Source organism: Dendropsophus ebraccatus, chromosome 1 (genome assembly GCF_027789765.1).
Source record: "Dendropsophus ebraccatus isolate aDenEbr1 chromosome 1, aDenEbr1.pat, whole genome shotgun sequence".
Taxonomy (NCBI): domain Eukaryota; kingdom Metazoa; phylum Chordata; class Amphibia; order Anura; family Hylidae; genus Dendropsophus; species Dendropsophus ebraccatus.
The window spans coordinates 40,618,480-40,645,242 of record NC_091454.1 but is presented as its reverse complement, the minus strand read 5'-3'; the positions used below and the strand labels follow the sequence as shown (position 1 = coordinate 40,645,242).

Genomic DNA, 26,763 nt, shown 5'->3' with positions numbered 1-26,763 from the left:
ATGAAGGGTGGAATCTGATTGGTTGCTAGGGGAAACTAAGACAATTCTACTTTACACCGGTATACCTGAGCCTGCCTGGTCGTCCTGCTTTTCTTCTTTCTTCTGGATCTTGATTGGTGGCTTCTTCTCCTTCACTGCAGAACCCAGAATGTGCCTCTTCTTGGCCTGTCGCCTGTTTGGGCTCTCCATGGAGGTCTCCTTGTTTCTCCGGCTCTGCCTTGGTCCAGCAGACAGCTCTCTCTGTCGCTTAGCAACAGTCACAGATAACATCACACCTGCCCTGGCCGCATGCACGGCAACGGTCATGTGATCAGTGAGTGATACCATGATTGGGCTATAGAGATATGTATTACAATCAGTATCATGGCGGCTTCACTTTGCTTCAGGACTTGTTGGTTTTTCTTGAGAGACAAAATACAACTTCATTGGTGAGACTGATCCCACCAGGACTGACTCTACACTTGGATATGTATATGTGATAGAAAACCATGGCAGAATACAACCAGTGTAGAGTCATTGTAGCCTCAGAGGCCTCAGATGGCCCCATGGATGACATTACAGCAAGTCTGTACCCACTGAGGCTGTTTGGACACCGGAAGGAACTGGCACATGGCTTTTAGCCATCTAAATGCCACAGTAAGCCTGACCTATAATATACTCAATCTTTCTTTTTCAAATGAGATATATATATATTTTTTGTTTTGCATAAATCAGTAGTATAAGTGATTTTAAGAAACTCTGTAATAGGTTTTCTTAGGCAAAAAAAGCCTCTTTCTGGACTCAAAAAGCAATTTCTAAGCCTCCTCCCCTCACTTCTTGTCTGTGCTTTATCAGGCAAATCCGTCTTCATTACAGAGAAGCAAGTGAAGACGGGCTCTGCTGTCTCCATTATTTCCTAGAGAGGCGGGAGGGGCCGAGGGAGATGAGTGAGCAGGAAGAAGAGACATGAAGGTCAGCTGTTTGTAGACTGTCTGGGCACCTAAAACCATGGATTCCAAGGTCAGAAAGGTCAATGCCTAGCCCTCTCAGCCCCTCCCCTCTCCTTAGACGCATAATGGAGACAGAAATCCTGCTTCTTCTGTAGTGAGGGGAGACCTAATAAAACAGATTTTTCAGTACAGAAGGAAACTCTTTTGGTAACTAAAAGCTATTGCAGTTTCTTAAATCACTTGTACTATAGATATTTATTGTTTTCAGAAAAATTACCCTGAAATGACAGTTACGCTTTAAAAATACAAATATATGCCCCCTACCCAGACTGCGGAAATGATGCCCCCATGTACCACATTTTTATTTATGTGACTTTTTTATCACTTTTTTGGTACATTTTACAGCTTGGACAATTAGGCATGCAGTGATGCCAAATACATGTATTTTTCTTTTTTTAACTTTTTTTTTTTTTTTGTAAAAGGAAAAAGGGGGGGATTATTAGAACCTTTATTAGATTTTTTTTAAAATAATTTTTAAAAGCACTTTTATTCTCTCTCTCTTTCTCTCTCTCTCTCTCTTTTTATTTATTAATTTTTTTTACATTTTTTAACTCCCCTCTACCTCCGGGCAGGGCTCCTTGTGCACAACCCCCAGTATACATTCCTAGCACAATAATTCCTAGCATACCTCCTTGTGCACTACAACTCCTTGCATACCTCCCTGTGCACTACAATTCCCAGCATACCTCCTTCTGCACTACAACTCCCAGCCTACCTTTTTGTGCACAGGGAGGTGTGCTGGGAGTTGTAGTATAAAAGAAGTTATGCTGGGAGTTGTAGTGCACAGGGTGGTATGCCGGGAGCTGAAGTGCACAAGGAGGTATGCTGGGAGTTGCAGTTGTGCAGCAGCAACCACCTGACACAACAACTCCCAGCATACCTCCTTGTGCACTACAACTCCCAGCATAACTCATTGAGCACTACTACTCCCAGCATACCTCTCTGTGCACTACAACCCCCAGCATACCTCTTTTTGCTTAAGGAGGTATGCTGGAAGTTGTAGTGCGTAAGTAGGTAACTTCTCACAGCGTTGGCGGTATGCAAAAAAGGATTAAAAAAAACGGACTGCAAAAAACACATAAATTGTGCAATAAATTTTGCAAGATGTATCAAGGCACTTGCGTCTAATTATGATTTTTGCGCAACAACAGTAAAATTTTGCACGGCCCATAAAAACCTCAGATGATGCAGTGATGGGACAGCGCCACCTACTGTAAGTTCAATGTAAGCACTGTACTGTATTTCTCAACAAGAGGAAGCAGCTGTGTGTCCGAGTATGATAGAAAAAAAAATGTGCGCACTTTTCAACAAATTAGAGATAAAGTGACAAAAACAGTGAAGTGATAACATTATGACCTGGAGGGATATATTCTGGCCTAGGCTATTTTACACCCCCTGGTATAGAATATATCCCCTGGGGTATACTGTAGCCTGGGTGAGAACTGAGAAAACCAGTGACATGATAACTTTGAGGGATATAGTCTGGCCTCGTTTTACACCCCCAAATATAAAGTTTTTCCTCCGGGGTATATTGTGGCCTGGGCTAGACTGTCTCCAGGTTTATCGTATAGCCTAGGCTTTATTACACCCCTGGGTATGAAAATATATGCCCTGGGGTATACTGTGGCCTGGGCCATGGGTGAGAAAACCAGTGAAGTAATAACATTATGGCCCGGAGAGATATAGCATGGTCTCCGCTGTTTTACACCCCCAGGTATAGAGTTTATCCCCCGGGGTATAATGAGCCTGGTTCGACATTAGATGGATATATTCTAGCCTGGATGGGTATACTCTGGTCTAGGCTATGTTACACCCTGGGGTATAGTTTGGTCTAGGCTATTTTACACACCGGGTGTAGTTTGGCCTAGGCTATTTTACACACCAGGGTATACTCTGGCCTAGGTTTTTTATACCCCGGGGTATACTCTGGCCTTGGCCATTTTATACCCTGGGGTATATTCTGGCCTGGCGGGGTATAGTTTGGCCTAGGCTATTTTATACCCCGGGGTATACTCTGGCCTAGGCCATTTTATACCCAGGTATAATCTGGACGGGGGTTAATCTGGCCTACTACACCGGGTTGGCTGCATGGCAGCAACTTAACTGCTTGTTTTCCTGTCTGGGGGCTATATATGTCATTACAGTCTTGATGACATCATCACGGAAAACTTTCCTGGCTGGTTAGCTGTAAACAACTGTTGCTCTATGCTAACATGGTAATGGAGACAGAAAAGTGCTTTATAAGAATACAGCCATGCACCTTGCTGGGGGTGTATTGTTGGGGAGTATAGCCATGCACTCTGCTGGGGGGTATATTTTTGGGTAAAACATTGGGGAGCGTGGCCATGCACCCTGCTGGGGAGCGTATTTTTGGCTAACACACTGGGGGGTGCAGCCATGCCCCCTGCTTTGGGGTGGTGGTGAATTTTTAGGTAACACATTGAGGAGTGCAGCCATGCATTCTGCTGGAGGATGTATTTTTTTGGTAACACATAAGGGAGTGCAGCCATGTACCCTACTGGGGAGTGGTGTATTTTTGAGTAACAGATTGGGAAAAGCAGGCATGCACTCTCCAGCGGGGTCTATTTCTTGGTAACCCATTGGAGAGTGCAGGCATGCACCCTGCTGCGGGTGGTGTATTTTTGTGTAACACATTAGGGAGTGCAGCCATGCCCCCTGCTGGGGGTGCTGTATTTTTGGGTAGCTCATTAGGGAGTGCAGGCATGACAGCACACAGACAGGGGGCATGGTTTGTATTGGCTTACTGTCTTAAAAGCCCATACTGCTATTGCTGCTGGTTGTATGTAGAGATGCCCCATTCACACAGGTGGTGGTCATTTCTTAGATCTGCCTCCTCACACTAGTGGACGAACATGAGCAGCTCCTTCCTGACGCACACCCCCACCTGGTGCACACCCCCACCCACCCACAATAATAATGCCCCCCCTGCTGTATGCTGTCCCCCCCAGTAATAATGCCCCCTCCTGTGTACAGTCCCCCTCACTCCCACAGTAATAATGCCCTTTCCTTTGTACAGCCCCCTCCCATAATTATAATGCCCCATGCTGTGTACAACCCCCATCCATAGAGATAACGCCCCTGCTATGTTCTGCCCCCCACTCAGAGTAATAAGGCCCCCTGTTGTATACAGCCCCCCACCCACAGTAATAATAGGTCCCGGCCTCTCATAGGCTGCAAGCACAAAGTGCCCACGGCCTGTGACAATGAATAGAACAGTAGGACGCTGACAGGTGCTGCTGCTCTATTCTGTTCCTTATGTTCAGCCCGCTCACCCTGCAGCGGGCTGAATATCACACTGCAGGGACATCCCTTGAAGCTGCACGTCCGCAGCTTCTAGGGATGCCTAAAGGAGACATTCCCAACCGAGTACCGTGGTACTCAGCGGGCGGCAAGGCCCTCTACGGGTCTCTGTGCACCCGAATCGTCTGCACATGCGGTATGTCCGCCACTGGCTCTGTACCTGTGCCAGGATGAGTTGCTCCTATGGACACCAGGTCCACTGTATTTTTCTGGGACCCTGTGTGATCTGTACAGCACCCTGAACAATCTCCTGCCCCGTACATTTTAAAAGGTGATTTACAGCTCTTTCGGACGGCTTTGTGTATAGTCTTGCCTTATCCACATTAGTTACCTCATTAGTTATCTTAGTTAGTGTTGTGGATGACAATTTGGTGGCTTCACAACCAATTATTAAGTTTTCCATGGAGCTGTGGTCTCACAGTACAATAGGAATTAGTACCAGGTCAACCCCCAGTCAGGGGCGTAACTAGAAATGACTGGGCCCCATAGCAAACTTTTGATTCCCCCTCCGCCGCCGCATTTTACGGTTCCGGGTCGTCCGCTCCCCACAGTCGTCAGTTTTTCCACAACATCCACTGACATGCTGCTCCCACAAAAAAATGGTCAGCACAGACAGTATATAGAGTCTATGCTGACCGGTGGTCATTGGAACACGCTGACAACAGCGGAGAGCGGAGAGCCCAGAACCGGAAGGTGTGTCAGGAGCGCAGTTTACACATAAAAACACATGCACATTACATATACATATCAACAGTACTAACGCACACACACTCATACACACAAATAAGCCCATGACACATGACACATGGCACAGATACACACATATGCATATATGCAGTACAGACACATGAAAGATACACACATGCACATATACAGACACATACACATACTATCCGCATATATAGTACAGACGCGTGACATAGATACATACATATGTGCAGTGTCCCAGAACATGCAGACTACTACTCCTATTATGCTCATTTCTATTGCTGTGTCAATGCCTGTTCTGGTAATTGTTTGCACTGCAACTGCTGCTAGTATTCCCCTGGTATTCTCTGGTTATGTGTATTCTCATGCATATTCATATATATTCCTGTGTATTATTACATTGTACAGTGGTATGCAAGGCTGCTGATCACATGACCGTGCCAGTGCCCTGTAATCATGGTTCCTCCAATGGCCGACTAGCTCTGGCCAGGGGCAACCATGTGGCCTCCCACTTCCTACTAACAAGTGAGTCTCCCCCCTGCTTCCAAGCAAGGATTGTGTGTGTCGTCTCTCTCCTACCTCACAGGAGTTGGACATATCGCAGGTCCCACTTCACCACTAGAAGTGTGGATCAGGTGCTCTGCTGTATTCAAGTCTTCGGCTGTATCTGCCTGCTCAAGTGTCCGGAGTTCCTTCTCTCATCTGGGTGTCATTCCATTGTTTCTCATCCTCATTTCAAGTATTCACAGCAAGTATTATTCTCAAGCTTATCCACCCAGCAACGCTACCTTCTCTCATACTCCCACTCCCATCATCCGGCACGTGTTCTCCCAGCCTATGCAGCATCACTCCTGCCTTGTTTGTCAAAGCCTGCTATATACCGGACAGAACTGTTGCTACTAGTTACCTCATCTATAATAAAACCGCTGTTACTGAACCCTGGCATTGGTGTCCACTAACTGGTGCCCTGACTAGGTGCAGCGAAGAATCGCATGCCCATCATCACCCGCAGATTCCACAGACCGGCCCTACAGCTGCGCCGCCCTCTGGCCTATACCGTGACAAGTATACACCCTGCAGCTGCCCCGGTTATTGCTCGCTCATAACAACAGCACTGCGGAAGTGGCCCCCAGGGGCCAGGGCATCGCATTTGGCGTCACGAACAGGATTACTATCGCATTGTGTGCCCCCAAGAGTGTGCCGCAACCCCAAAGAGACTTTGCCATATCACCATGGGTGTAATTGAAGTGCCTCAGGCCCTAGACTGTATACAAGATGGCCACCGTCTTCTATACCCCGGAGAGGAGGGGGTTAACCGCCATGCTGCCAAAGTGCGGGAATCGCCCGGCGCCATAGACTTTACATTGACTGCTCCTGATTGGCTGCCTGTGCCAGAAGACGTCACTGTTGCCGGGCAGACTCTGGAACCTGATCCTGGAGCCAGTTCAGAATACAGTAGATAGCTTGAGAGTTAATGGGGCATGACAAGTGTAAGGGTACTATTACACGGAACGATAATCGTACGAATCTGCCCGATTCGGCCGATTATCCCTACATGTAATAAATACATCGATCAGCCAATGACACCGATCATCGGCTGATCTTTGATATAGGTTCGGACCTATTTTCGTCGGGCGGTCCCGGCCTGTGATTGGCTGAGCGGCCTGTCAGCTGACAGGCCACTCTGAAGTTAGAGCGCACGGGACCTGTGGAGAAAAAGACCGCAGCAGCAGCAGCCCTGGACGTGGATAGGTAATGTATGTAGTTTAAACAAGGGCTGCAAGAACATCGGTAACAATGTCCCTGCAGCCCTTGTTTAACGATTATCGGACCGTGTAATAGGTCCAGTAAACGAGCGACAATCTAGCAGATCGCTGCTCGTTTACAGGTATTTTCGGGTCCCCATCGGCCCGTGTAATACCACCCTAAGGCTGTGTTCCCTCATGCCGGTTAACACATTGTGGCCAAAAGACCAAGCCCTCTGTATTTGCACCAATTGCCGCACAATGTTGCCAATAATCCCAACAACACTGCACGGACATTGGTGAACAATACGATATGGAGAGAAAGGGACTCCTACAAATCACACCCATGGCTGACACTAATGCCTCTCGGCTACATTTTAAAACCAACGCCAGGATGTTGGTATATAATTTAATCAAACCATATTGCCCCATGTACCACGTGCAGGTCCCGTGGATCATGAGTCCCTACGCTAACTCCACACTGTGTCGTTCAGCGACCGCCAAACCCTGCAATGCGGGTGGGGGTTAGCCACAAGCATTCATTAGGAAAGGATGAAATTCAGCTAACCAGATGTTTTCCGATAAGCCTTTAAAGGGGTTATGCAACGCTACAAAAACATGAGAACCAAAAAAACCTTTTGCTGAAAAAAATCAAAAAAATGCAAAAATGCACTCTGAAAAACTCATAGAAACAGAGTCAACTCACCAATTTTTATAAATGATTAATAAAGTTTATTGAGACAATTATTTTAAAGAACATGATTATAGAGCAACAATTTCATAAAATATTTTTATACAAAAAGGAGGACAACACAAGACTGACAACACAACAAAAGGAAAGGGAGACCACACAGCTCATGCATGAGTTATTAAGAGAATAGAGAACATGCTTTGATCAACAAATTATATATATCACAAAGTGCTGTATGCATCGTGCAATAGGTAAAAATAACGAAGGCAAAGCATGCAAAAAGAATAGGACAATTGTTACAAAGTCAAATTTCCTGAGGTGAAGAAATAGAGAAGTAAAGTGCGGAGTGCATAAAGGAAACCTGTCACCCCCATGCCGGGGTGACAGGCTCTAGACCCCCTGTTAGATCCCCCTATACTTACCTCATCGCGCCGGGTCCTGCTTCCTGAGCCGGTCGGGTGACTGAGATTTCAGCGCCCGAAGCCCGGCGCGCGCGCTTACAGGAGAGTCCAATGCTTATAGAGAATGAATGGGGAGTCCGATGCTCCGTCATTCTCTATGGGCATCGGACTCTCCTGTAAGCGCGCAAGCCGGGCTTCGGGCGCTGAAATCTCAGTCACCCGACCGGCTCAGGAAGTGGGACCCGGCACGATGAGGGAAGTATAGGGGGATCTAACAGGGGGTCGGGAACCTGTCACCCTGGCCAGGAGGGTGACAGGTCCTCTTTAAATATCAGCTGATAATCACCTCAGAAAGAAAGAATCAAATAAATAACCAAAGTAAGAACATCATACACATGAGCTGTGCAGCTTCCTTACCCACATGAACACCCCAACGCACGTTTCGGAACGTCCTTCGTCAGGCTGTGTATGTGGGCACAGCTGGCAATGTCAATAACCAATAGCGGCTTACCCACTCCATTCTGAAGGGGCTTTACAAGACAATAGTGGCGGCCTGTGGACCCAAGCCCACGGTGGGCGTGAGGGACCACCACTCTGTTTAGATCAGTGTTTCTCATCGCTCTCCAGCTGTTACAAAACTACAACTACCACCATACCCTGGCAGCTGAAGGCCATTATGGCACAATGAGAGTCGCAGTTAAGGAACATTGGTTTTAAAGGGGCAATGCTGCAGATCATAGGGGGGCAATAAAAAGTCAAAAGTGGTATATGTGTATATATATATATATATATATATATATATATATATATATATATATATACACACACACACACACACACACACACACACACACACATACACAGGGGCAGATTTATCAAACATGGTGTAAAGTGAAACTGGCTCAGTTGCCCCTAGCAACCAATCAGATTCCACCTTTCATTCCTCACAGACTCTTTGGAAAATGAAAGGTGGAATCATTGGTTGCTAGGGGCAACTGAGCCAGTTTCACTTTACACCATGTTTGATAAATCTCCCCCACAGAGAGTATATATATATATATATATATATATATATATATATATATATATATTTTACATTACTCTTTCTTAACGGCAGTGAAGCCGTTATAACGCATTTGTCCTAGCTATGCACCCTCAGGGTAACAAGGCTGATTAGCAGGACACCGAGTAATAGAGCGAGGCTATGTCAGGGCACTTTGAAACGCCCATCATTGATGACACGGATCGGATCCGGCTATAAAATGATCGTTCGTGTTAGTTCTACAAAGCAGCAACGTAGACGTTATTAGGTAAAGCGCTTGTCGCTGACATGCTGAAAAAGATACGGGTTCATATTGGAATCGTACTGATTCCCAAGTGTCTCACCCTGACGTTGGTCTCCAAGAACATGGCGATCAACGAGGACAGTTTTTGCGCGAGGTTTCACGTCTTGTGCGCATGCGCTGCTTATTCCCGCCAGCCAGTAAGAACGGTCGTCAGCATTTGCGTTTGGGTCCGCGGAGAAGTCAGGCCGCGTAGTGAGGAGCAGAAAATGGATAAGACTAGGAATAAAAGGAAGAGCAAGGTAACAGGGCAGCAGCAGCAGCAGCCGGCTGTGTGGAGGCCTGGTCACCTTACAGGGAACGTGAGGGTTAGTGTAGACCAGAGTCCCGTCAGCTGTTGTAGCACTACAATTCCCAGCTTCTCTACATACAGAGCCACGTGCAGACGGCCATGGTGAAAGTGGTTTTCTGGGCAGTATAGCACCTGTTAGACTGTAGTCCATGTTTTCACCATCTCTTTAGTTAATTTAGTTTTTACACCACAGGTGGGCACCAGAATTTGGTATTTTTAGGCTGGGCCTCCTGGTAATCCTCAACTTCAGCATGTAGAGAATGGCTGATCCCTGGTTGCCTTAGTGCAAGGGACCACATTTGGTCATTTCTCCCATTTTTCCCTGTATGTAGTCACTCCCTATGGTGGTGCCCCCTGCAGGCCGTGCACAGGTACTTCGGCAGCAAGCCATTGAATGTGGGTAGTGGAGGGTCATATTGTGGTGTACTGTACACCCTTTCCAAAGCCCCTGCCTCACATTCCATACACAGTCTGCATATACGGTCTATGTGCTGCGGACAACTTCTCCGTCCTCCTGGAGTCAAATACCGAGCGTTCAGACGAACATTCATGAACCTGAACTTTTGGCAAGTTCACTCAACACTACACCCACAGGACTGTGGAGTCGGTAAGCCGCAGCTCCGACTCCTGAACTTTATCAGACCGACTTCTGTCCTACATGATCCTGGGGCAACTGAACTACTCACAACTAGATTAGATGGAGCAGGTGGTCTTTCCTGCTGACAATCTTCTATGTTTATAATGGTGCGTTAACACAGAGATTTATCTGACCAATTTTGGAAGCCAAAGCCAGGAATGGATTTGAAAAGAGAAATGCTAGTCTTTCCTGACCTGTTCTGTGCTTGTAGTTAGGGATGCACAATGCACCGAAAAATCGATTCTACTATCGATTTTTGGGGCATATTTTTGGTTTGATACCAGGATTTCCTGGTATTCGATACTTTATGATAAGCCGTGCAGCAGTGCGGCTTATCATAGAGTATACAGCAGGAGATATGGCAGGCAACAAGCTGAGTGCCTGCCATGTCCTCCGCGTGGCCCCCCTGGTGTCACCACCTCTGTCCACCCGCCCTCCCTGTCTCCGCTCTCGGTGGAGCTAACTTCAAATAGCTGGCACAGCTATCGCATGTACCAGCTATGTAACTGTATCGATGCCGCTGTCACATTGACAGCAGCATTACCCCCTCCTGAGCCCGCTCCATATGCAGCAGTGGTCGGCTACTGCGTTTAGCAGACCCTGGCTGCTAATGACTGCAGCTCGCAATCCCGATGGCTACAGTCATTTAACCTTTTAGTGCAAAGGTCAGAGCAGGGTCGGCGGCTGCAGAAGGAGAGCGGTGGGCGCAGTCCTGAAGAGGAGACAGGAGGAGAAGGCTGGAGGCGGGGGAGATCAGGAGGAGATACGGCCACTACATCTGGCTGCACAGAACTGTGATGAGGGGCTACAGGCCAGGGCCAGCAGGACAGTCCCGGTGCGGACATCAGCAATGTGAGAGGGGTGAAGAGGGGGTCGGCCGGGCTTTCACTGGGGGGGCTGTAGCCTGCAGATTAACCTGCCACCCGAATACAGGTCACCCTGCCCTGACAGCAGGAACCGTGTAACTACAGCCCCCATCATTCCCCTGATAGCTGGTGTGTGTCTGTTACATGACTACAGCCCCCATCATCCCCCTGATAGCTGGTCTGTGTTTTTACATGTCTACAGCCCCCATCACCCCTCTGATAGCTGGTGTGTGTTACATGAATACAGCCCCCATCATTCCCCTGATAGCTGGTGTATGTCTGTTACATGACTACAGCCCCCATCATCCCCTTGACAGCTGGTCTGTATCTGTTACATGTCTACAGCCCCCATCACCCCTCTGATAGCTGGTGTGTGTTACATGAATACAGCCCCTATCATTCCCCTGATAGCTGGTGTGTGTCTGTTACATGACTACAGCCTCCATCATCCCTTTAGTAGCTGGTGTGTGTGTTACATGACTACAGCCTCCATCACCCCCCCCGAAAGCTGGTGTGTGTGTGTTACATGACTACAGCCCCCATCATTGCCCTGATAGCTGGTGTGTGTGTCTGTTACATGACTACAGGCTCCATCATCCCTTTAGTAGCTGGTGTGTGTGTGTTACATGACTACAGCCTCCATCACCCCCCCCCCCCCCCGAAAGCTGGTTTATAAAGTAGCACACACAATATACTTAGATACACTGGCTCAGTAGACAGCATCACACACACAATAGGCATAAATACACTGGTTCATCTGAATCACATCACATTCAAGAAGCTTAGATATAGAGTTGATACTATCAAGCAGGATATGAATAAATACAACTTTTCAGCTGACAGTATCACACAGGGTAAACTGGAAAGGCTTAGATACACCAGCACAGCAGTGACTATAGCTCATGATAGGCCCTAATCCACGAGCCGACCGAGAGGAGCGAATGAGCGCTGTCAGCACTCGTTTGCTCCTCGTTCCCCGCTCGCTGCTGCCGCGGGGAGGGTGAGTGTGGGAGGGGCTGCCTGAGTGATCGCTAGATCGTGCGGGCAGCCCATACAGGATAGTGGCGGTCTGCTGCCGCCACTCCTATTCCATGGAGCAACGGCAGAAGATCGCTGCTATGTCAGTCGGTTGTTTTTCAACATGTTTAGAAAACAAGCGACGCAACGATCAGCCGACATGAACGATGTCGGCTGATCGTTGCCCTCTATTCCACAGGATGTTTATCGGCCGAATACGGACAATAATCGGTACATAGAATAGGACCTTAAGGGTGCCTTTACACAGAAAGATTTATCTGACAGACTTTTGAAGCCAAAGCCAGGAATGGATTGGAAAAGAGGAGAAATCTCAGTCTTTCCTTTATGACCTGTTCTCTGTTTATAGTCTGTTCCTGGCTTTGGCTTCAAATATCTGTCAGATAAATCTCTCTGTGTAAAGGCGCCCTTAGATAAACCAGCTCTACAGACTGTCATCAATAATTAAATATGGAAACACAGGTTTAGATACTGCAGCTTGAGCAGTTAATAACACTGAATGGACTTAGATACATAGGGGGAGATTTATCAAACATGGTGTAAAATAAAACTGACTCAGTTGCCCCTAGCAACCAATCAGATTCCACCTTTTATGTTCCAAAGAGTCTGTAAGGAATGAAAGGTGGAATCTGATTGGTTGCTAGGGGCAACTGAGACAGTTTTATTTTACACCATGTTTGATAAATCTCCCCCATAGGCTCTGGAAGTCATCAAAACAGAAGCCAAAGAGAAAAGTGTGGTTTAACCCTTCCTGTGCTGCAGCATGTAAGTGATACAGAGCATAAAATGATATTGTCACCCCTATTAATATGTGCAGTTGTCAGTACCAGTTAGAATTTTATGTACTGCATAGTTCATATTTACCTGTATAACACATGTCTTTCTGGCCAAAAATGCTTTTTATCATTGGTGGACAGTGTCATCTGGGCAGGGCTTTACAGCTCTTGTGCCCCCCTCTTCCGACCAGCATCATAGTTCCTGCCTCCCTTGTGATGTCATAAGAATGGGCCGCTCTGGAGTGCGGGATTCATCTTCTGTGGCACAGGTGCAGTTGGGCAGTGATGTTGCTGTATACTTATCTGCACTGACTGTGTCTGCGCCAGAAGATGCCCATTCCGATGATGTCACAGAGGGCGGGGACTACGGTGCCGGCATAGGCGGCAAGACAGGGATCAATGGATGTGAATCTCTGCCTAGATTTCACTGTCCACCAAAAATGAAAAAAAAAGCATTTTTTTTGCCAGAAACACAACAAAGACATGTTTAATACAGGTAAGTATGAACTGTACAGTATGTAAACTTTTAAATGGTGCGGAGGAGTGCGCATATTGATTGGGGGGGGGGGGTAATATCCCTTTAATTACTCATGCTGCAACCCAGGAAGTGTAAAAGAGGAGGGCGCTACGTTTGTTATCTTGTCCTCTGCACAGGATCCTGCACATTTTTTCTGAATGTTGAATTTGCGATTTTAGGAAAAAAATTTAAATACTCGACCCCTCTCAGTATGAATTAATTAATCCCCCAGCAATATTGGAGACGTCAAGGAGAGTGCTATGAATCAGCCAATGTTCAGATCTTTTTGTGCCCACTGTCCCTGAATTGTAAATCTGGCTTTAGTCACACCTCCTGTGAAATTGTCCGTACGGTTTAAAGGGGTTGTGCGGCGCTAAACATTTATTCACAAAATAGCACACATTACAAAGTTATAGAACTTTGTAATGCGTGTTATGTATGTGAATGGCCCCATTCCCCGTGTTTCCCCCCCACCTACGCTAGACCCAGAAGTGTTGGTGCATTATACTTACCGCATTCGTGTCGACCACCGTCCGCCATCTTGGGACAATGACGCCGTCTTCGGGAGGCCCCCCGAACCGCTCCATCTGTCCCTCATGCCGGCCCCCTCTGCCGCGTCATCAGCTGCGCAGCCGCGATTGGCTGAGCGTAACTGTGCTCAGCCAATTGTGGCTGAGCACAGTTATGACGCGGCAGAGGGGGGCCGGCATGAAGGACGGATGGAGCGGTTTCGGCCGGCCTCCCGAAGACGACGTCATTTGTGAATAAATGGTTAGCGCCGCACTACCCCTTTAATTTAATTTGTATTGGGCTACTTATACAGTATGTGCTGCGGAGAAATAGATTATGTTCTGGAGTAGAGCATGATGGCCGCACGGATTGCCCAATAGAAGTCTATGGAAGTTTTCACATTTGTGAATCTGTAAAAACACGCAAGTGATGTTCTATCTAGCTTGTTCTGTTTTTTAACTGTTTAAGGCCCCCTTCACACGTTTGTGTAAGTTTTTACCGTCAGGAAATCCTGATCAGGAGGCCTCACATGTCATCAGGAAAGTATCAGGATTTCATGACAGTAATCCGTTTTTACCATCAGTTAAAGCCTTCAGGATTTCCTGATCAGAAGAAAAAAAAAGTGTTTTAAATATGGTCTAGTATGCCAACATACATCCCAAGTACCCACACAGCCCCTAGTGCCACCATATTCCCCTCATGTGCCCTGCCATCATCTCCCCCTCATGTGCCCTGCCACTGTGTTCCCCTCGTGTACTGAGCTCCCTTGTGTACCGTGCAATGTGTTATCCTCTAATCTTTTGCAGAACTACAACCCTTATTATGACCTGCCAATAGGACATGATGGGAGATGTAGTTCTGCAAACTGGATGGTCACAGCTTGCAGAACTACAACCCCCATCATGTCCTGCTGACAGGTCATGATGGGAGTTGTACTTCTGCACTGTAGCCATCCAGGTTGCAGAACTACAACTCTCATCATGCCCCTGTTGACAGGTCATGACCTATGCCCCGTGCCCCATGTTGAAAGTTGTAGTTCTGCAGCCTGTGGCCATCCAGGCTGCAGGGCATGATGGGAGTTGTAGCTCTGCAACCTGGATGGCCACAGTGCAGAAGTACAACTCCCATCAAGACCTGTCAGCGGGACATGGTGAGAGTTTTAGTCCTTGGGGGGGGGGCAGATCTCACCGTTCCTGGTCTTCTGATCACCATTCCTGTCCAGAGTCGGGCGGCTGGTGCGGTGCGGTGGGGGCGGCAGCTGGAGGGGAGTTCCAGGGAAGGGGGTTCCTGCTGCAGGCCGGGACAGCGGGAGGTTTGTGCCGGCGGCATCGGTCGCGGGGGTTGGGGGGCGGCAGAGAGGGTCTGGTGCGGCGATGCCGGGGAGGGGAAATGTCGGGCAGCAGCGGGATGCCGGGGCCACTGATATTGTTCCGGGAGGGGTGGTGGTATCATCAGTGGCCAGACCGGGTTTTCGATCAGCACCCCGGGGAGCAGGATACAAGGCTGCCAGGGGCCTGAGCAGCGGTGGAGTCCGGGGGTGTTTCTGGGGTGCTGCAAAGGTGAGCGGGGGTCGTGCTGCTCACAGGACAGCGACGCTGAGGTCCGGGGCGGCGGCCAGGCAGGGTGACAATACGAAACTCGTATCAGGAAAGCATCCGACTTTCTGGTTCATCCATAGACTTCTATGGGGGCGTTGTGCCCGGATTCCAGATGAAAATAGGACAGGATCTAAAAAATCCTGACCTATTTTCCGGGACGGACACCCTTCAGGAAAAATCGGGAAGGGTGTCTGTGAGTAATGCAACCCTGTGGGTCTGGAAATCCGTCCGGATTTCCTAAAAAGAAACTACGAATCCTTCGACCCCCTTTTGAAAGACCATTTCCTGTCTGCATACAACGCTGGCTCCACTCTCCCTCCAGACTCTCTTTGGGCCTATATTTCTGTGATCCCCAAGGAGGGTAAGGATCCCTCTCACTGTCAAAACTACCGCCCCATTTCTCTCCTAAATCTAGACCTTAAGTTTTTCTCCAAAATCCTAGCGGCCCGCCTGACACCACTCCTCCAACCCATTATACATCCGGACCAAGTGGGCTTCATGCCCATGAGGGAAGCCTGGGACAACACCACCCGGGCTATTAACATCATTCATCATGCCCGGTCTTCAGCCCTGCCGTCAATGCTTTTATCTACCGATGCGGAGAAGGCCTTTGACCGAGTTAGTTGGCCCTTCCTCTTTGCCACACTCCGGTATATCAACCTTGGCCCTCATATGTTGGCGTGGATCGGCTCCCTATACTCCCACCCTTCAGCCCAGATCTCGGTCAACAGCCTTTTCTCTACCACGCTCCCTATATCTAATGGCACACGGCAGGGCTGCTCCCTAGCCCCCCTCATCTTTATCTTGACGTTGGATCCTTTTCTTAGACATGTCCGGAATAATGTAAATATTTCGGGGGTGGCTGTGGGGCCAGTGGAGCATAAGATAGTGGCGTATGCAGATGACTTACTTTTCTTTCTAACCAAACCCTCTGTGTCCCTTCCTAACCTTCTTTTCGAAGCTCTCGCGGTACAAAACCCTCTCATTACAAGATTAACCTGCAAAAATCCGAGGCGCTCAATCTTTCTCTTCCCTCTTCTGTAGTGGCATCTCTGGAGGCCTCTTTTCCCTTTCGTTGGTCGCATTCTTCATTGACGTACCTAGGGGTCCAATTGACGCCCTCCGTCTCTGACTTCTTCAAGGCGTACTTCCCACCCATGTTAAAACGCATCGATCTGGATTTGTTGAGGTGGCACAAGGGCACCTTCACCTGCTTTGGGCGCTGTTCTATCTTCAAGATGAATATCTTGCCTCGCCTTTTGTACCTTTTCCAGGCCCTCCCGGTGGCGGTGCCCGGGTCATACTTTTGACAACTCTCAACAATTCTCACTAGGTTTATCTGGGCTCATAAGCAGCCCCGACTAGCGAAGGCGGTCTTGTATTGTCCAAAATCAATAGGGGGTCTAGGGCTTCCTAATCTTTACCACTACTATGTCGCTGCCCACCTCTCGTGAGTGATAGATTGGCACCGTCATGCTCCCACAAAAATATGGGTAGGTCTGGAAATGGCTTTGACACCTCTTTCTCTCCTGGCTGCCCCGTGGTTGCCAGGAGCCTTTCGAAGGGTTGCCCAAAATCCTACCATCGCCCCGACTCTGAAAATATGTCAGAAACATCTCTCTTCTGGTTTCCTAGCCCCGCACCAATCCCCCTTGTTTCCTGTCCTGGGTAATCCTTCTTTTCCGTCCGGCGTAGATGACCCGGTTTTTCGAACATGGCTCTGCACTGGCAATTTTCGTGCTTGCTCCTTCCTTACGGGCCCGACCTGGCTATCGCTCTCCTCGCTTAATGATCTCACAGACCCTTCACCCTTGGGGTTTTGGCAGGCATTACAGCTCCACCACTCCCTCCGTTCTCTCCCCAACCCTTCCTGCTTGTACGGTCATTTACTCAGTTCGAGTCCTTTTGCCTGGGTTCGAGCCCTTTCGTCACACTCTTTCCCTCTTATATGCCATGCTAGGCTTGCCACCCGAGCAGCCTCCACCACCTTTTCTCACTGCATGGGAAGAGGACCTCAACATTACTTTTTCCGCGGCGCAAGTGAAATGCGTCTACCGTGCACGCAATCCTCCATTGCCTCTCGTCTTCAAGAGGCTGGATACAAACTTCTTTCTCAGTGGTATAGAGTGCCCACTTGACTCCACTGTATCTTCCCTGAGGTCTCTCCACTTTGTTGGAGGAATTGTGGTGGAGAGGGTTCCCTTCTCCACATTTTCTGGAGCTGTCCCAAGCTGGTGCCATTCTGGAGAGAAGTATGGCGTATCTCTTCTACCTTTACTGACCATCAGCTTCCTTTCTCTACATCACTCTTCCTCATGCACCTGTCGGAGATCCCCCTTAAGACTTACCGCCGCTCTGTACTCCGACATCTGATCAATGCCGCTCGTGCTTGCATTCCAGAGCTTTGGCGCCAGCCCGGTCCTCCGAGCATCTCCATGTGGCTCCGTAAAGTGGAAGATATTAAGCGCATGGAAGATCTTACGGCACAGTTGCATGGTCGCGACTCTCACTTTTTCCGGACATGGTTCTACTGGGAGCAGTTCACCGAAGCGACTGAATTTCGATCTCTTCTGGTTGAGTGAGGAACTACTCTCCCTACCCCTCCCTTTTTCCTTTCCTCTCCCCCCCCCCCCCCCTCCTCTTCACTGTTCTTCTCTCCTTGTTCTTTCCTCTTTTCTCTTTTCTCTCAGGTTGTTGACCGAGTGTTAGGTCACTCCCTAGCTGGTTCTTCGTATGCTTTGCCACCCCACTGGGAGCTGTAGACTGCCCTAAATTTTGTTCTAGTTTGATTCCGTTGTAAACCTCATCACGCTTTGTTGATTAGACAATCCGGGTGGATTTTACGGACGTGTGAAGGGGGCTTAACTTTGTGAAAACTAGCACTGCACAATTTCTAATTAGAGATGAGCGAACCGGGTTTGGTTCGAGTCCATTAACCCGAACGTTCTGCATTTTATTAGCGGGGGCTGCTGAACTTGGATAAAGCCCTAAGGCTATGTGGAAAACATGGATATAGTCATTGGCTGTATCCATGTTTTCCAGACAACCTTAGAGCTTTATCCAAGTTCAGCAGCCCCCGCTAATCAAATGCCGATCGTTCGGGTTCGGATGGACTTGAACCCGGTTCGCTCATCTCTATTTCTAATGGATCAGAGAAAGAAACACGTGGATTGCAAAACGGATACAATCACAGACTTTTTTCCCACTTATTGCAGAACTAGGTAGTGGACTCCGTTAGGCAGGTGATGCAGTTAATGTCCTAAAAACAACTTTTAAACTGGCAGCCCCGTGCCCAACGGCCGGGGCTTAGATTGTGTATGCATTAGGCTGGCACACCCTCCCTATCCCTCCTCCCCACCCTCTTTATCATTAGGAATGCTCCAGGCAGATTGTCTCCTATTCATGAGCTGTGTGAATACTGAACATGGGCTGGATCGTTAAGGCTCCTGTTCAGACAGGAGAAAATGTTCTAGGGGCATTCCTGATGATGAAGAGGGTGGGGAGGAGGGAAGGAGGGGTGGTGCAAAGTTAAAGCGTAACTGTCATTTTTTTATTGCAGAAATCAGTAGTATAAGCGATTTTAAGAAACTCTGTAATAGGTTTTATCAGCGAAAAAAGCCTCCTTCTGTACTCAAGAAGCAATCTCCCAGCCTCCCCCCCCCTGACTTATCTGTGCATTATCAGGCAAACACGTCTTCATTACAGAGAAGCCAGTGAAGACGGGCTCTGCTCTCTCCAGTCTATCCTTATGGAGGGGGGAGGGGCCGAGGGAGATGAGGGAGCAGGAAGAGGTGACATGAAGGTCAGCTGTTTCTAGACTCTCTGGGCACCTAAACCGCAGGATTCTGGGGTCATAAAGGTCAGTGCTTATCTATGAACTTACTGAGAGAAGATTGCAGGGTGTTGTGCTTTGCAAGACTGCTCCGTGCTCAGTCACTCCTAACAGCCCCTCCCCTCTCCATAGCCACATAATGGACACAGAAATCCTGCTTTTTCTGAAGTGAGGGGGGAGGCTGGGAGATTTCTTTAAGTACAGAAGGAAACTCTTTTGGTTTACAGAGTTTTTTAAAATCACTTGAACTGTTGATATTTAATGTTTTCAAAAAAATTACCCTGAAATGACAGTTATGCTTAACCCTTTGAGGACCAGGCCCAAAATGACCCAGTGGACCGCGCAAATTTTGATCTTAGTGTTTCCGTTTTTCCCTCCTCCCCTTCTAAGAGCTCCAGCACTTTCAGTTTTTTATCTACAGGCCATGTAAGGGCTTATTTGTTACAGGAATAGTTGTACTGTGTAATGTCGTCATTCATTTTACCATAACATGTATGACGGAATCCCAAATATATTATTTATGAAGATATAAATTGGTGAAATCGCAAAAAAGAATGCAATATGGTAACGTTTGGGGGGTTCCTGTGTCTACGTAATGCACTATATGGTAACAGCGACATGATACAACTATTCTATGTCAGTCTGAACACAACCATATGCAGGTTACACAGATTCTCTAATGTTATATATATTTTTTAAATGAAATCCTTTTTTTTGGCAATTAATTATAAATAAAATGGGACTATTGTGACGCTTATAACAGTTTTATTTTTTCACCTACGGGGCTGTATGGGGTGTCATTTTTTCCGCCATGATCTCTAGTTTTTATTAATACCATATTTGTGAAGATCGGACGTTTTGATCACTTTTTATTAATTTTTTTATATATATAATGTAACATAAAATCGGTAATCCGCGCACTTTTTTCCCTCTTTTCGTGTACGCCGTTTACCATTCGCAATGACGCTTGTTATATTTTAATAGATCGGACAATTACGCACGCTACGGTATATTATATGTTTATCTATTTATTTATTTTTATATGTTTTATTTATATAATGGGAAAGGGGGGTGATTTCAACTTTTATTGGGGGAGGGGTTGTGTGTTAGTGTTTTTAACTTTTTTTTTTTTACACATTTGAAGTCCCTTTGGGGGACTTGTACATACATTAGTCTGATTTCTACACTGATGAATGCTATGCCATAGGCATAGCATTGATCAGTGTTATCGGCGATCTGCTCATTGAGCCTGCCTGTGCAGGCTTAGAGTAGCAGATCGCCGTTCGGACCGCACAGAGGCAGGTGAGAGACCTCCTGCAGTCCGTTTTACCGATCGGGACCCCCGCAGTCACACTGCGGGGGTCCCGATCGGTAAGTGACAGGGGACTCCCCCTGTCACTTACACTTAAACGCAGCGGTCACGCCGCGATCGCGGCGTTTAAGGGGTTAATGACACGCGGCAGCGCGATCGCTGCAGCGTGTCATTACCGGTGAGGTCCCGGCTGCTCACTGCAGCCGGCCCCCACCTGCTATGAAGCGCGCTCCGCTCTGCAGCACGCTTCATAGCGGGAGAAACACCCAGGGCGTACAGTTACGCCCTAGGTCGTCTGGGGACAGACTTCCATGGCGTAACTATACGCCCTGGGTCGTCTAGGGGTTAAAGGCACAGATATTCTAAGCTCCGGCCGTAGGGCACAGGGCTGCAAGTTTAAAAGTTGTTTTTTAGGACAATAACTGCATCACCTGCTGAACGGACCCCAGGACAGATCTTGGATTAAAAGCAGCTATGTGAAGGTAAAAGTAGTTTGGGGGGTCAGATTGTGGGTACAGAGTTGCTTAAACGGTTTCACACTACTTATTTAGCTCATATATTGCTGTCCATTATTAACAGGTTTCTTCTAATGCACTGTATATTTGAACTTGTTTTTCTTCTTTGCTATATAGACCCTTATCCCTACAAAGGATTTCCAAGCAGGTTTGGACAGAAATGAGAAGACCTTTCAAGCAAAAATGCTAGAGATTTTTAAAAAGGTTAGCAATGACCACTTGTAAGTGTACCTGTTTTTATAACTTTCAAAATCTAAACCAAAAGTACCGTATTTTCCGGTGTATAAGACAACTTTTTAACCCTGAAAAATCTTCTTAGAAATCGGGGATCGTCTTATACGCCAGGTATGGTTGCCCCATAGGGCAGAGGAGCTCAAAAATGGCCCCATCCCCACTGTACTATAAGACTACTATAAAAAAAAAAGCAAACAGTTCACTCACCTTGGGCCCATTACCGGCATCAGCACGTCCCCTGTCCCATTTCCGGCGCAGGCAGTGTAAAGTAAACTGCCTGAGCCAGGGATCCCCAAAGCTCTGCCGAGCAGTCGAGCGTCTCATTGGAGAAGCTCGGAAATGTTCGGCTGCCGGGAGAGCTTTGGGAGAATGACAGAGGCTCCGGATGTACCTGAAGCTTCTGTCATTCTCCCGAAGCTCTACCAGCAGCCAAGCTTCTCCGATGAGACGATTGGCTGCTCGGGAGAGCTTTGGGGATATGGGGCAGACTGGGGGGTCACTGAGGGGGCATGGGGCAGACTGGGGGGTCACTGAGGGGGCATGGGGCAGACTGGGGGTCACTGGGGGTCACGCATGGGGCAGACTGGGGGTCACGCATGGGGCAGACTGGGGGTCACGCATGGGGCAGACTGGGGGTCACGCATGGGGTATGCGGGCCTCAGGCAGGTACGGTAAAGTGTCAGGTCCGGAGAGAGTTGCAGGACGGTGAGATGCAGGGCCGGCAGTCAGGAGAGATGTGGCATCGGCGGCTCCAGCCTCTTCATGCTCTCGCTCTCTTCCTGGCACACGTGCAGGTCCCTGGTCTGTGGAGGAGGCGGCAGGGATTGCAGCAGAAGGAGATAGTGTCGCTGCCCGCTGTACAGCTTCAGGACCCGCAGCAGCGCTATCTCCTGCTGCAATCCCTGCCACCTCCTCCACAGACCGGGGACCTGCACGTGTGCGAGGAAGAGAGCGGGATGCAGCTCAGCGGGGCTCTGCTGTGTGAGGGGCGGGGACAGGTCAGCCGCGGCTCTGTGAAGAGGCTGGAGCCGCCGATGCTGCCTCTTTCCTGACTGGTGGCCCTGCACCTCACCTCGCCGTCCTGCAACTCTCCCCGGACCCAACACTTTACCGCACCGGTCGCCCGCAATGATTTTTTGTGAAAATCGAATTTACGATTTTCACAAAAAATCTAATTGATTCTAACTGTCTGGGCGAATTAATCGAATTAATTTGATTAATCGCCCAGCCCTAATCTCTGGTAAGTTCAGCTTTGTTTTACAGCATAACAACAAAAAATAATAAATGTAAATTGCAAACTTCTTTTATTTCACATCTACTGTTGATTTCGATTTTAAAAGTTTTAACGACAGGGACACTTTAAAACGAATAGCCTTCTATATTTTAAATTTATGACCCTTCCAAGAGATACCAAAAATTTTCATGCTCTGGGAACTGGCATACTAGTGAAGGAAAGGAATGAAGCACATCAGTGGACCTTAATGGAGCTATAATGCTGGTGTGCTTTAAAGAAGTATATATGGCAGCATCTCCAAGATGATGCTGGGAGCAGGGAAACTGTATGAATATGTGCAGCACTGCAATGACGCAGCCGTGCAACTGCTTCATTGCAGCGCCGTGCATATTCATACCGTCTCCGCCCACTGCATCATTTTGCAGATTCTGTTATGCCGGGGGTGGATTCCACTACAGGCCTTCCACACCTGTGTCGTCCATAAAACAGGGAACATGGGAATTAGGCCTTCATGGCCACAGATGTAGTGTAAATGTGGGTCGATCTGTGCGTTTGTCAGCTGATCTCTGGCTTCATTACACGGGGTGATATCTGCCTTTACCTTCAGTTTATGCAAATGACTGACACAACAGGCTTTGTCCTGGAGCCGGGAATATTTTATTCAGTCTTATTATATATTTCTTCATACCTTTTTAGTCAGGTATTTCATGTCTTTTAATAGACTGGCATACCATGCTAATACATTCTTATTTTTCCTAAATCTAGTTTGACCATCCTTTTGTGAATGATTATATTGTAAATATTGAAGATTTTACATTTGAGACACCACAAGGTAAGAAAGGTTTCATCCTTTATAGTTATTCATTACACAAATAGAGATTGATTTCTTCATTTTTGTTGATTGTTATATATACACAGCAGGCAAAATAAGTATTTGATACACTGCTGATTAAGCAAGTTTTCTCACCTACATAGAATGAAGAGGTCTGTAATTATTATCGTAGGTACACTTCAACTGTGAGAGACAGAATCTATAAAAAAAATCCAGAAAATCGCATTGCATGATTTTTAAATAATAATTTTGCATTTTATTGCATGAAATAATTATTTGATACAATACAGAGGTGAGATGTTTCCTGTAGTTCTTGACCAAGTTTGCACTCACTACACTACACTCTTTGAAACTGTGGTCACAGCTTTCTTCAGATCATTGATCAGCTCCTCCCATGTAGTTCTAGGCTGATTCCTGACCTTTTTCAGAATCCTTCTTACCTCACGATGCGAGATCTTGCATGGAGCCTCAGACAAAGAACAATTGACAGTCATCTTGTTTTTCTTCCATCTTCTAATTATTGCGCCAACAGTTGTTGCCTTTTTACCAAGCTGCTTACCTATTGTCCTGTAGCCCATCTCAGCCTTGTGCAGGTCTACAATTTTGTCCCTGATGTCCTTAGACAGCTCTTTGGTCTTGGCCTGGTGGAGAGGTTTGAGTATGATTGATTTTGTGTGGACAGGTGTTTTATATACTAATAACAAGGTCAAACAAGTGCAGTGAATACAGGTAATGATTGCAGAGTAGGAGGAGCTTCTTGCTTGTTGGTAGGGGGTCAAATACTTATTTCATGCAGTAAAATGCTAATTAATTATTTAAAATCATATAATGTGATTTTCTGTTTTTTTTATTTTTTTATTTTTTTATAATAGACTCTGTTTCTCACAGTTAAAGTGTACTTGTCATTTGTAAAAACTTTTGACATGTCATAGAGACATGTCAAATGTTTCGATCAGTCTGGAGTCTGAGTGTTTAAACCTGTACTGATCGGGAGTTACAGCAGGGAGAGGACCGCACTGCAGCGTATCCTCTCCCCGCTCTGTGTAAGATAGAAAGAGTCAAGCAAACAAATAAAGTCTTTTTGCAGCAGCACAAAACAAAGAGAGTGGGTGCCCGCCTCACCAAACCGGACCCAGGTCTGGAGACAATCCAAAGTAAAGAAGCATGGAGACAGCACTTTCCAAAAGAATGTGTGTTTTAATGCACACCAGTGCGCGACGTTTCGGCTCTATTGTAGCCTTTTCACCTGCTTGAAAAAGGCTACAATAGAGCCGAAACGTCGCGCACTGGTGTGCATTAAAACGCACATTCTTTTGGAAAGTGCTGTCTCCATGCTTCTTTACTATAAAAAGAGTCAGGCGCCATAGACTTACATTATGAGCCTGACTCTTATTTTTTTTTACACTGAACACTCGGACTGATCAAAACTTTTGACATGTCTCTATGACATGTCAAAAGTTTTTACAAACGACAGGTACACTTTAAAATAGACCTATGATAAAAATTCCCTATATATCTTTGCCTTATTCACTCAGAAGTCAGTGCAGAATCGGCCGATTATCGCTCCGTGGAATAGAGCGAACGATCAGCCAATGATCGTGTCATCGGCTGATCGTTCATTTAGGTTCAAACCTAAACTCATGGGCCGCCACGCGCTCATCGCTACGTGTAATAGCGGGCACAGAGGGTGACCAACGATTTCACATACATTGCCTGTCCGGGCTGCAGGTCTTCTCCTTCTCCCAGTCCCACGCGGCAGCATCCGCTTCAGAGCGGCCTTTCTGAGCTGACAGAGCGCTAAGCCAATCACTGGCCAGGACCGCGGCGGCCAGTGATTGGCTGAGCTTTCTGTCAGTTCAGACAGGCCGCTCCGAAGCTTCTGCAGCGCAGGACCGGGAGAAGGAATAGACTTGTAGCCTGGACAGGTAATGTATGAAACAAGGGCTGCAAGGACATCGGTAACGATGTCCCTGCAGCCCTTGCTAACGATTGTCAGGCTGTGGAATAGTAAACGAGCGCCGATCTAGCAGATCGGCGCTCGTTCACATTGTTCATCGGGCCCTGGTCGGCCCGTGGAATAGGACAATAAGCCAGTTCTAGTTCACACTAGTTTGATAACTAACTACCCTGGTGTCTGACTGGCCATTTATGTTAAGAGGCCCCCCTGCTCTTACCTGCTCGGCTTGTGTAATAGCTCCGGCGGGGAGCATGATCTGACAGGTTGGCATTTGCTTGCACCTGCTGATCGGCCTGTGTAATAGGGGCTTTAGTTTGGGGTAGACAACCTCTTTAATCTTGGGATAACCCCTTAATAGCCTGAGTTAGATAGGCTTTCCTGGTACCATAGCATTAGCAGAGTACTTAAAAAACTCTAACAGCAAACAAAATATCACCTTCCTCTGGGATGTGATCAGCTAGTGGCATTCTGCAGGGAGCCATACGGAATTACAGGTATTTGTCAAAGTGGATAAACACTTGGTGCTTTGCTTACTAAGTTGGGAATTTTAAGGGTCTAAATGTTGAAACAGTTAATTACTTCTCTGAAAGAGAATGAATATGATAATATGGTAATACTGAATACATCTAATTCTTATGCATTTTTATTCCAGGTCGACGTAAATGGAACTTCGAAATAAATATGTCTGAAAATGTGGTACTTATTTATTTATTTTTTTTGTATATTTTTGTATATTTTTGTATTTGTTTAGGTAAAAACTTACTGGCCTAAATAGGGCTGAAAATACTGGGAGACATTTATCAAACATCGTGTAAAGTGAAACTGGCTCAGTTGCCCTTAGCAACCAATCAGATTCCACCTTTTATTCCTCAGACTCTTTGGAAAATGAAAGGTGGAATCTGATTGGTTGCTAGGGGCAACTGAGCCAGTTTCACTTTACACCATGTTTGATAAATCTCCCCCACTGTGTGTGATTCTAGACCTAAGGATCTATTCCACCAACAGATCTGACGACAGATTATCTGCTAAAGATTTGAAGCCAAACCCAGGAACAGACTATAAACAGAGATCAGGTCATGAAGGAAAGACTGGATTTCTCCTCTTTTCAAATCCACTCCTGGGTTTGGCTTCAAATCTTTGGCAGATAATCTGTCGTCAGATCTGTTGGTGGAATAGGGCCATTATGGTTGGAAATTTGTTTGTATAACTTGATGGGTCTGCCATAGAAGCTCTCTATTCTGGTACATAGCATAAGAAGAACCATGTGCCATAATGGGACATTTAAAAAGGTGTCTTCCTAATTTAATTAGTCAAAGACCCTTTCTCCCTAAAATGTTGAAAATTATTACAAAACAACCACGCTAGCAGTATTTACACACATTTCTAACACTATAGAATTTGGATATCTTCTGTGAGTT

The 26,763-nt window shown here is 47.0% G+C and overlaps 1 protein-coding gene across 6 annotated transcripts in view; it reads left to right on the top strand.

Moving 5' to 3' along the window:
* Nucleotides 1-315: 315 nt before the first annotated feature.
* Nucleotides 316-26,763, top strand: part of LOC138773581 (uncharacterized) — a 104,084-nt gene continuing 77,636 nt past the window's right edge. For 4 of the 6 annotated variants that reach the window (XM_069954128.1, XM_069954126.1, XM_069954125.1 and 1 more), the window contains exons 1-4: nt 9,327-9,440; nt 21,206-21,292; nt 23,322-23,388; nt 25,998-26,041. In XM_069954128.1, the coding sequence (XP_069810229.1) occupies nt 9,408-9,440; nt 21,206-21,292; nt 23,322-23,388; nt 25,998-26,041 (231 nt within the window). In that variant the 5' untranslated portion in view covers nt 9,327-9,407. Of the gene's footprint in view, nt 637-9,326; nt 9,441-21,205; nt 21,293-23,321; nt 23,389-25,997; nt 26,042-26,763 lie in introns of those variants that run through there. The other 2 variants (XM_069954124.1, XM_069954129.1) reach the window with 2 other exon arrangements.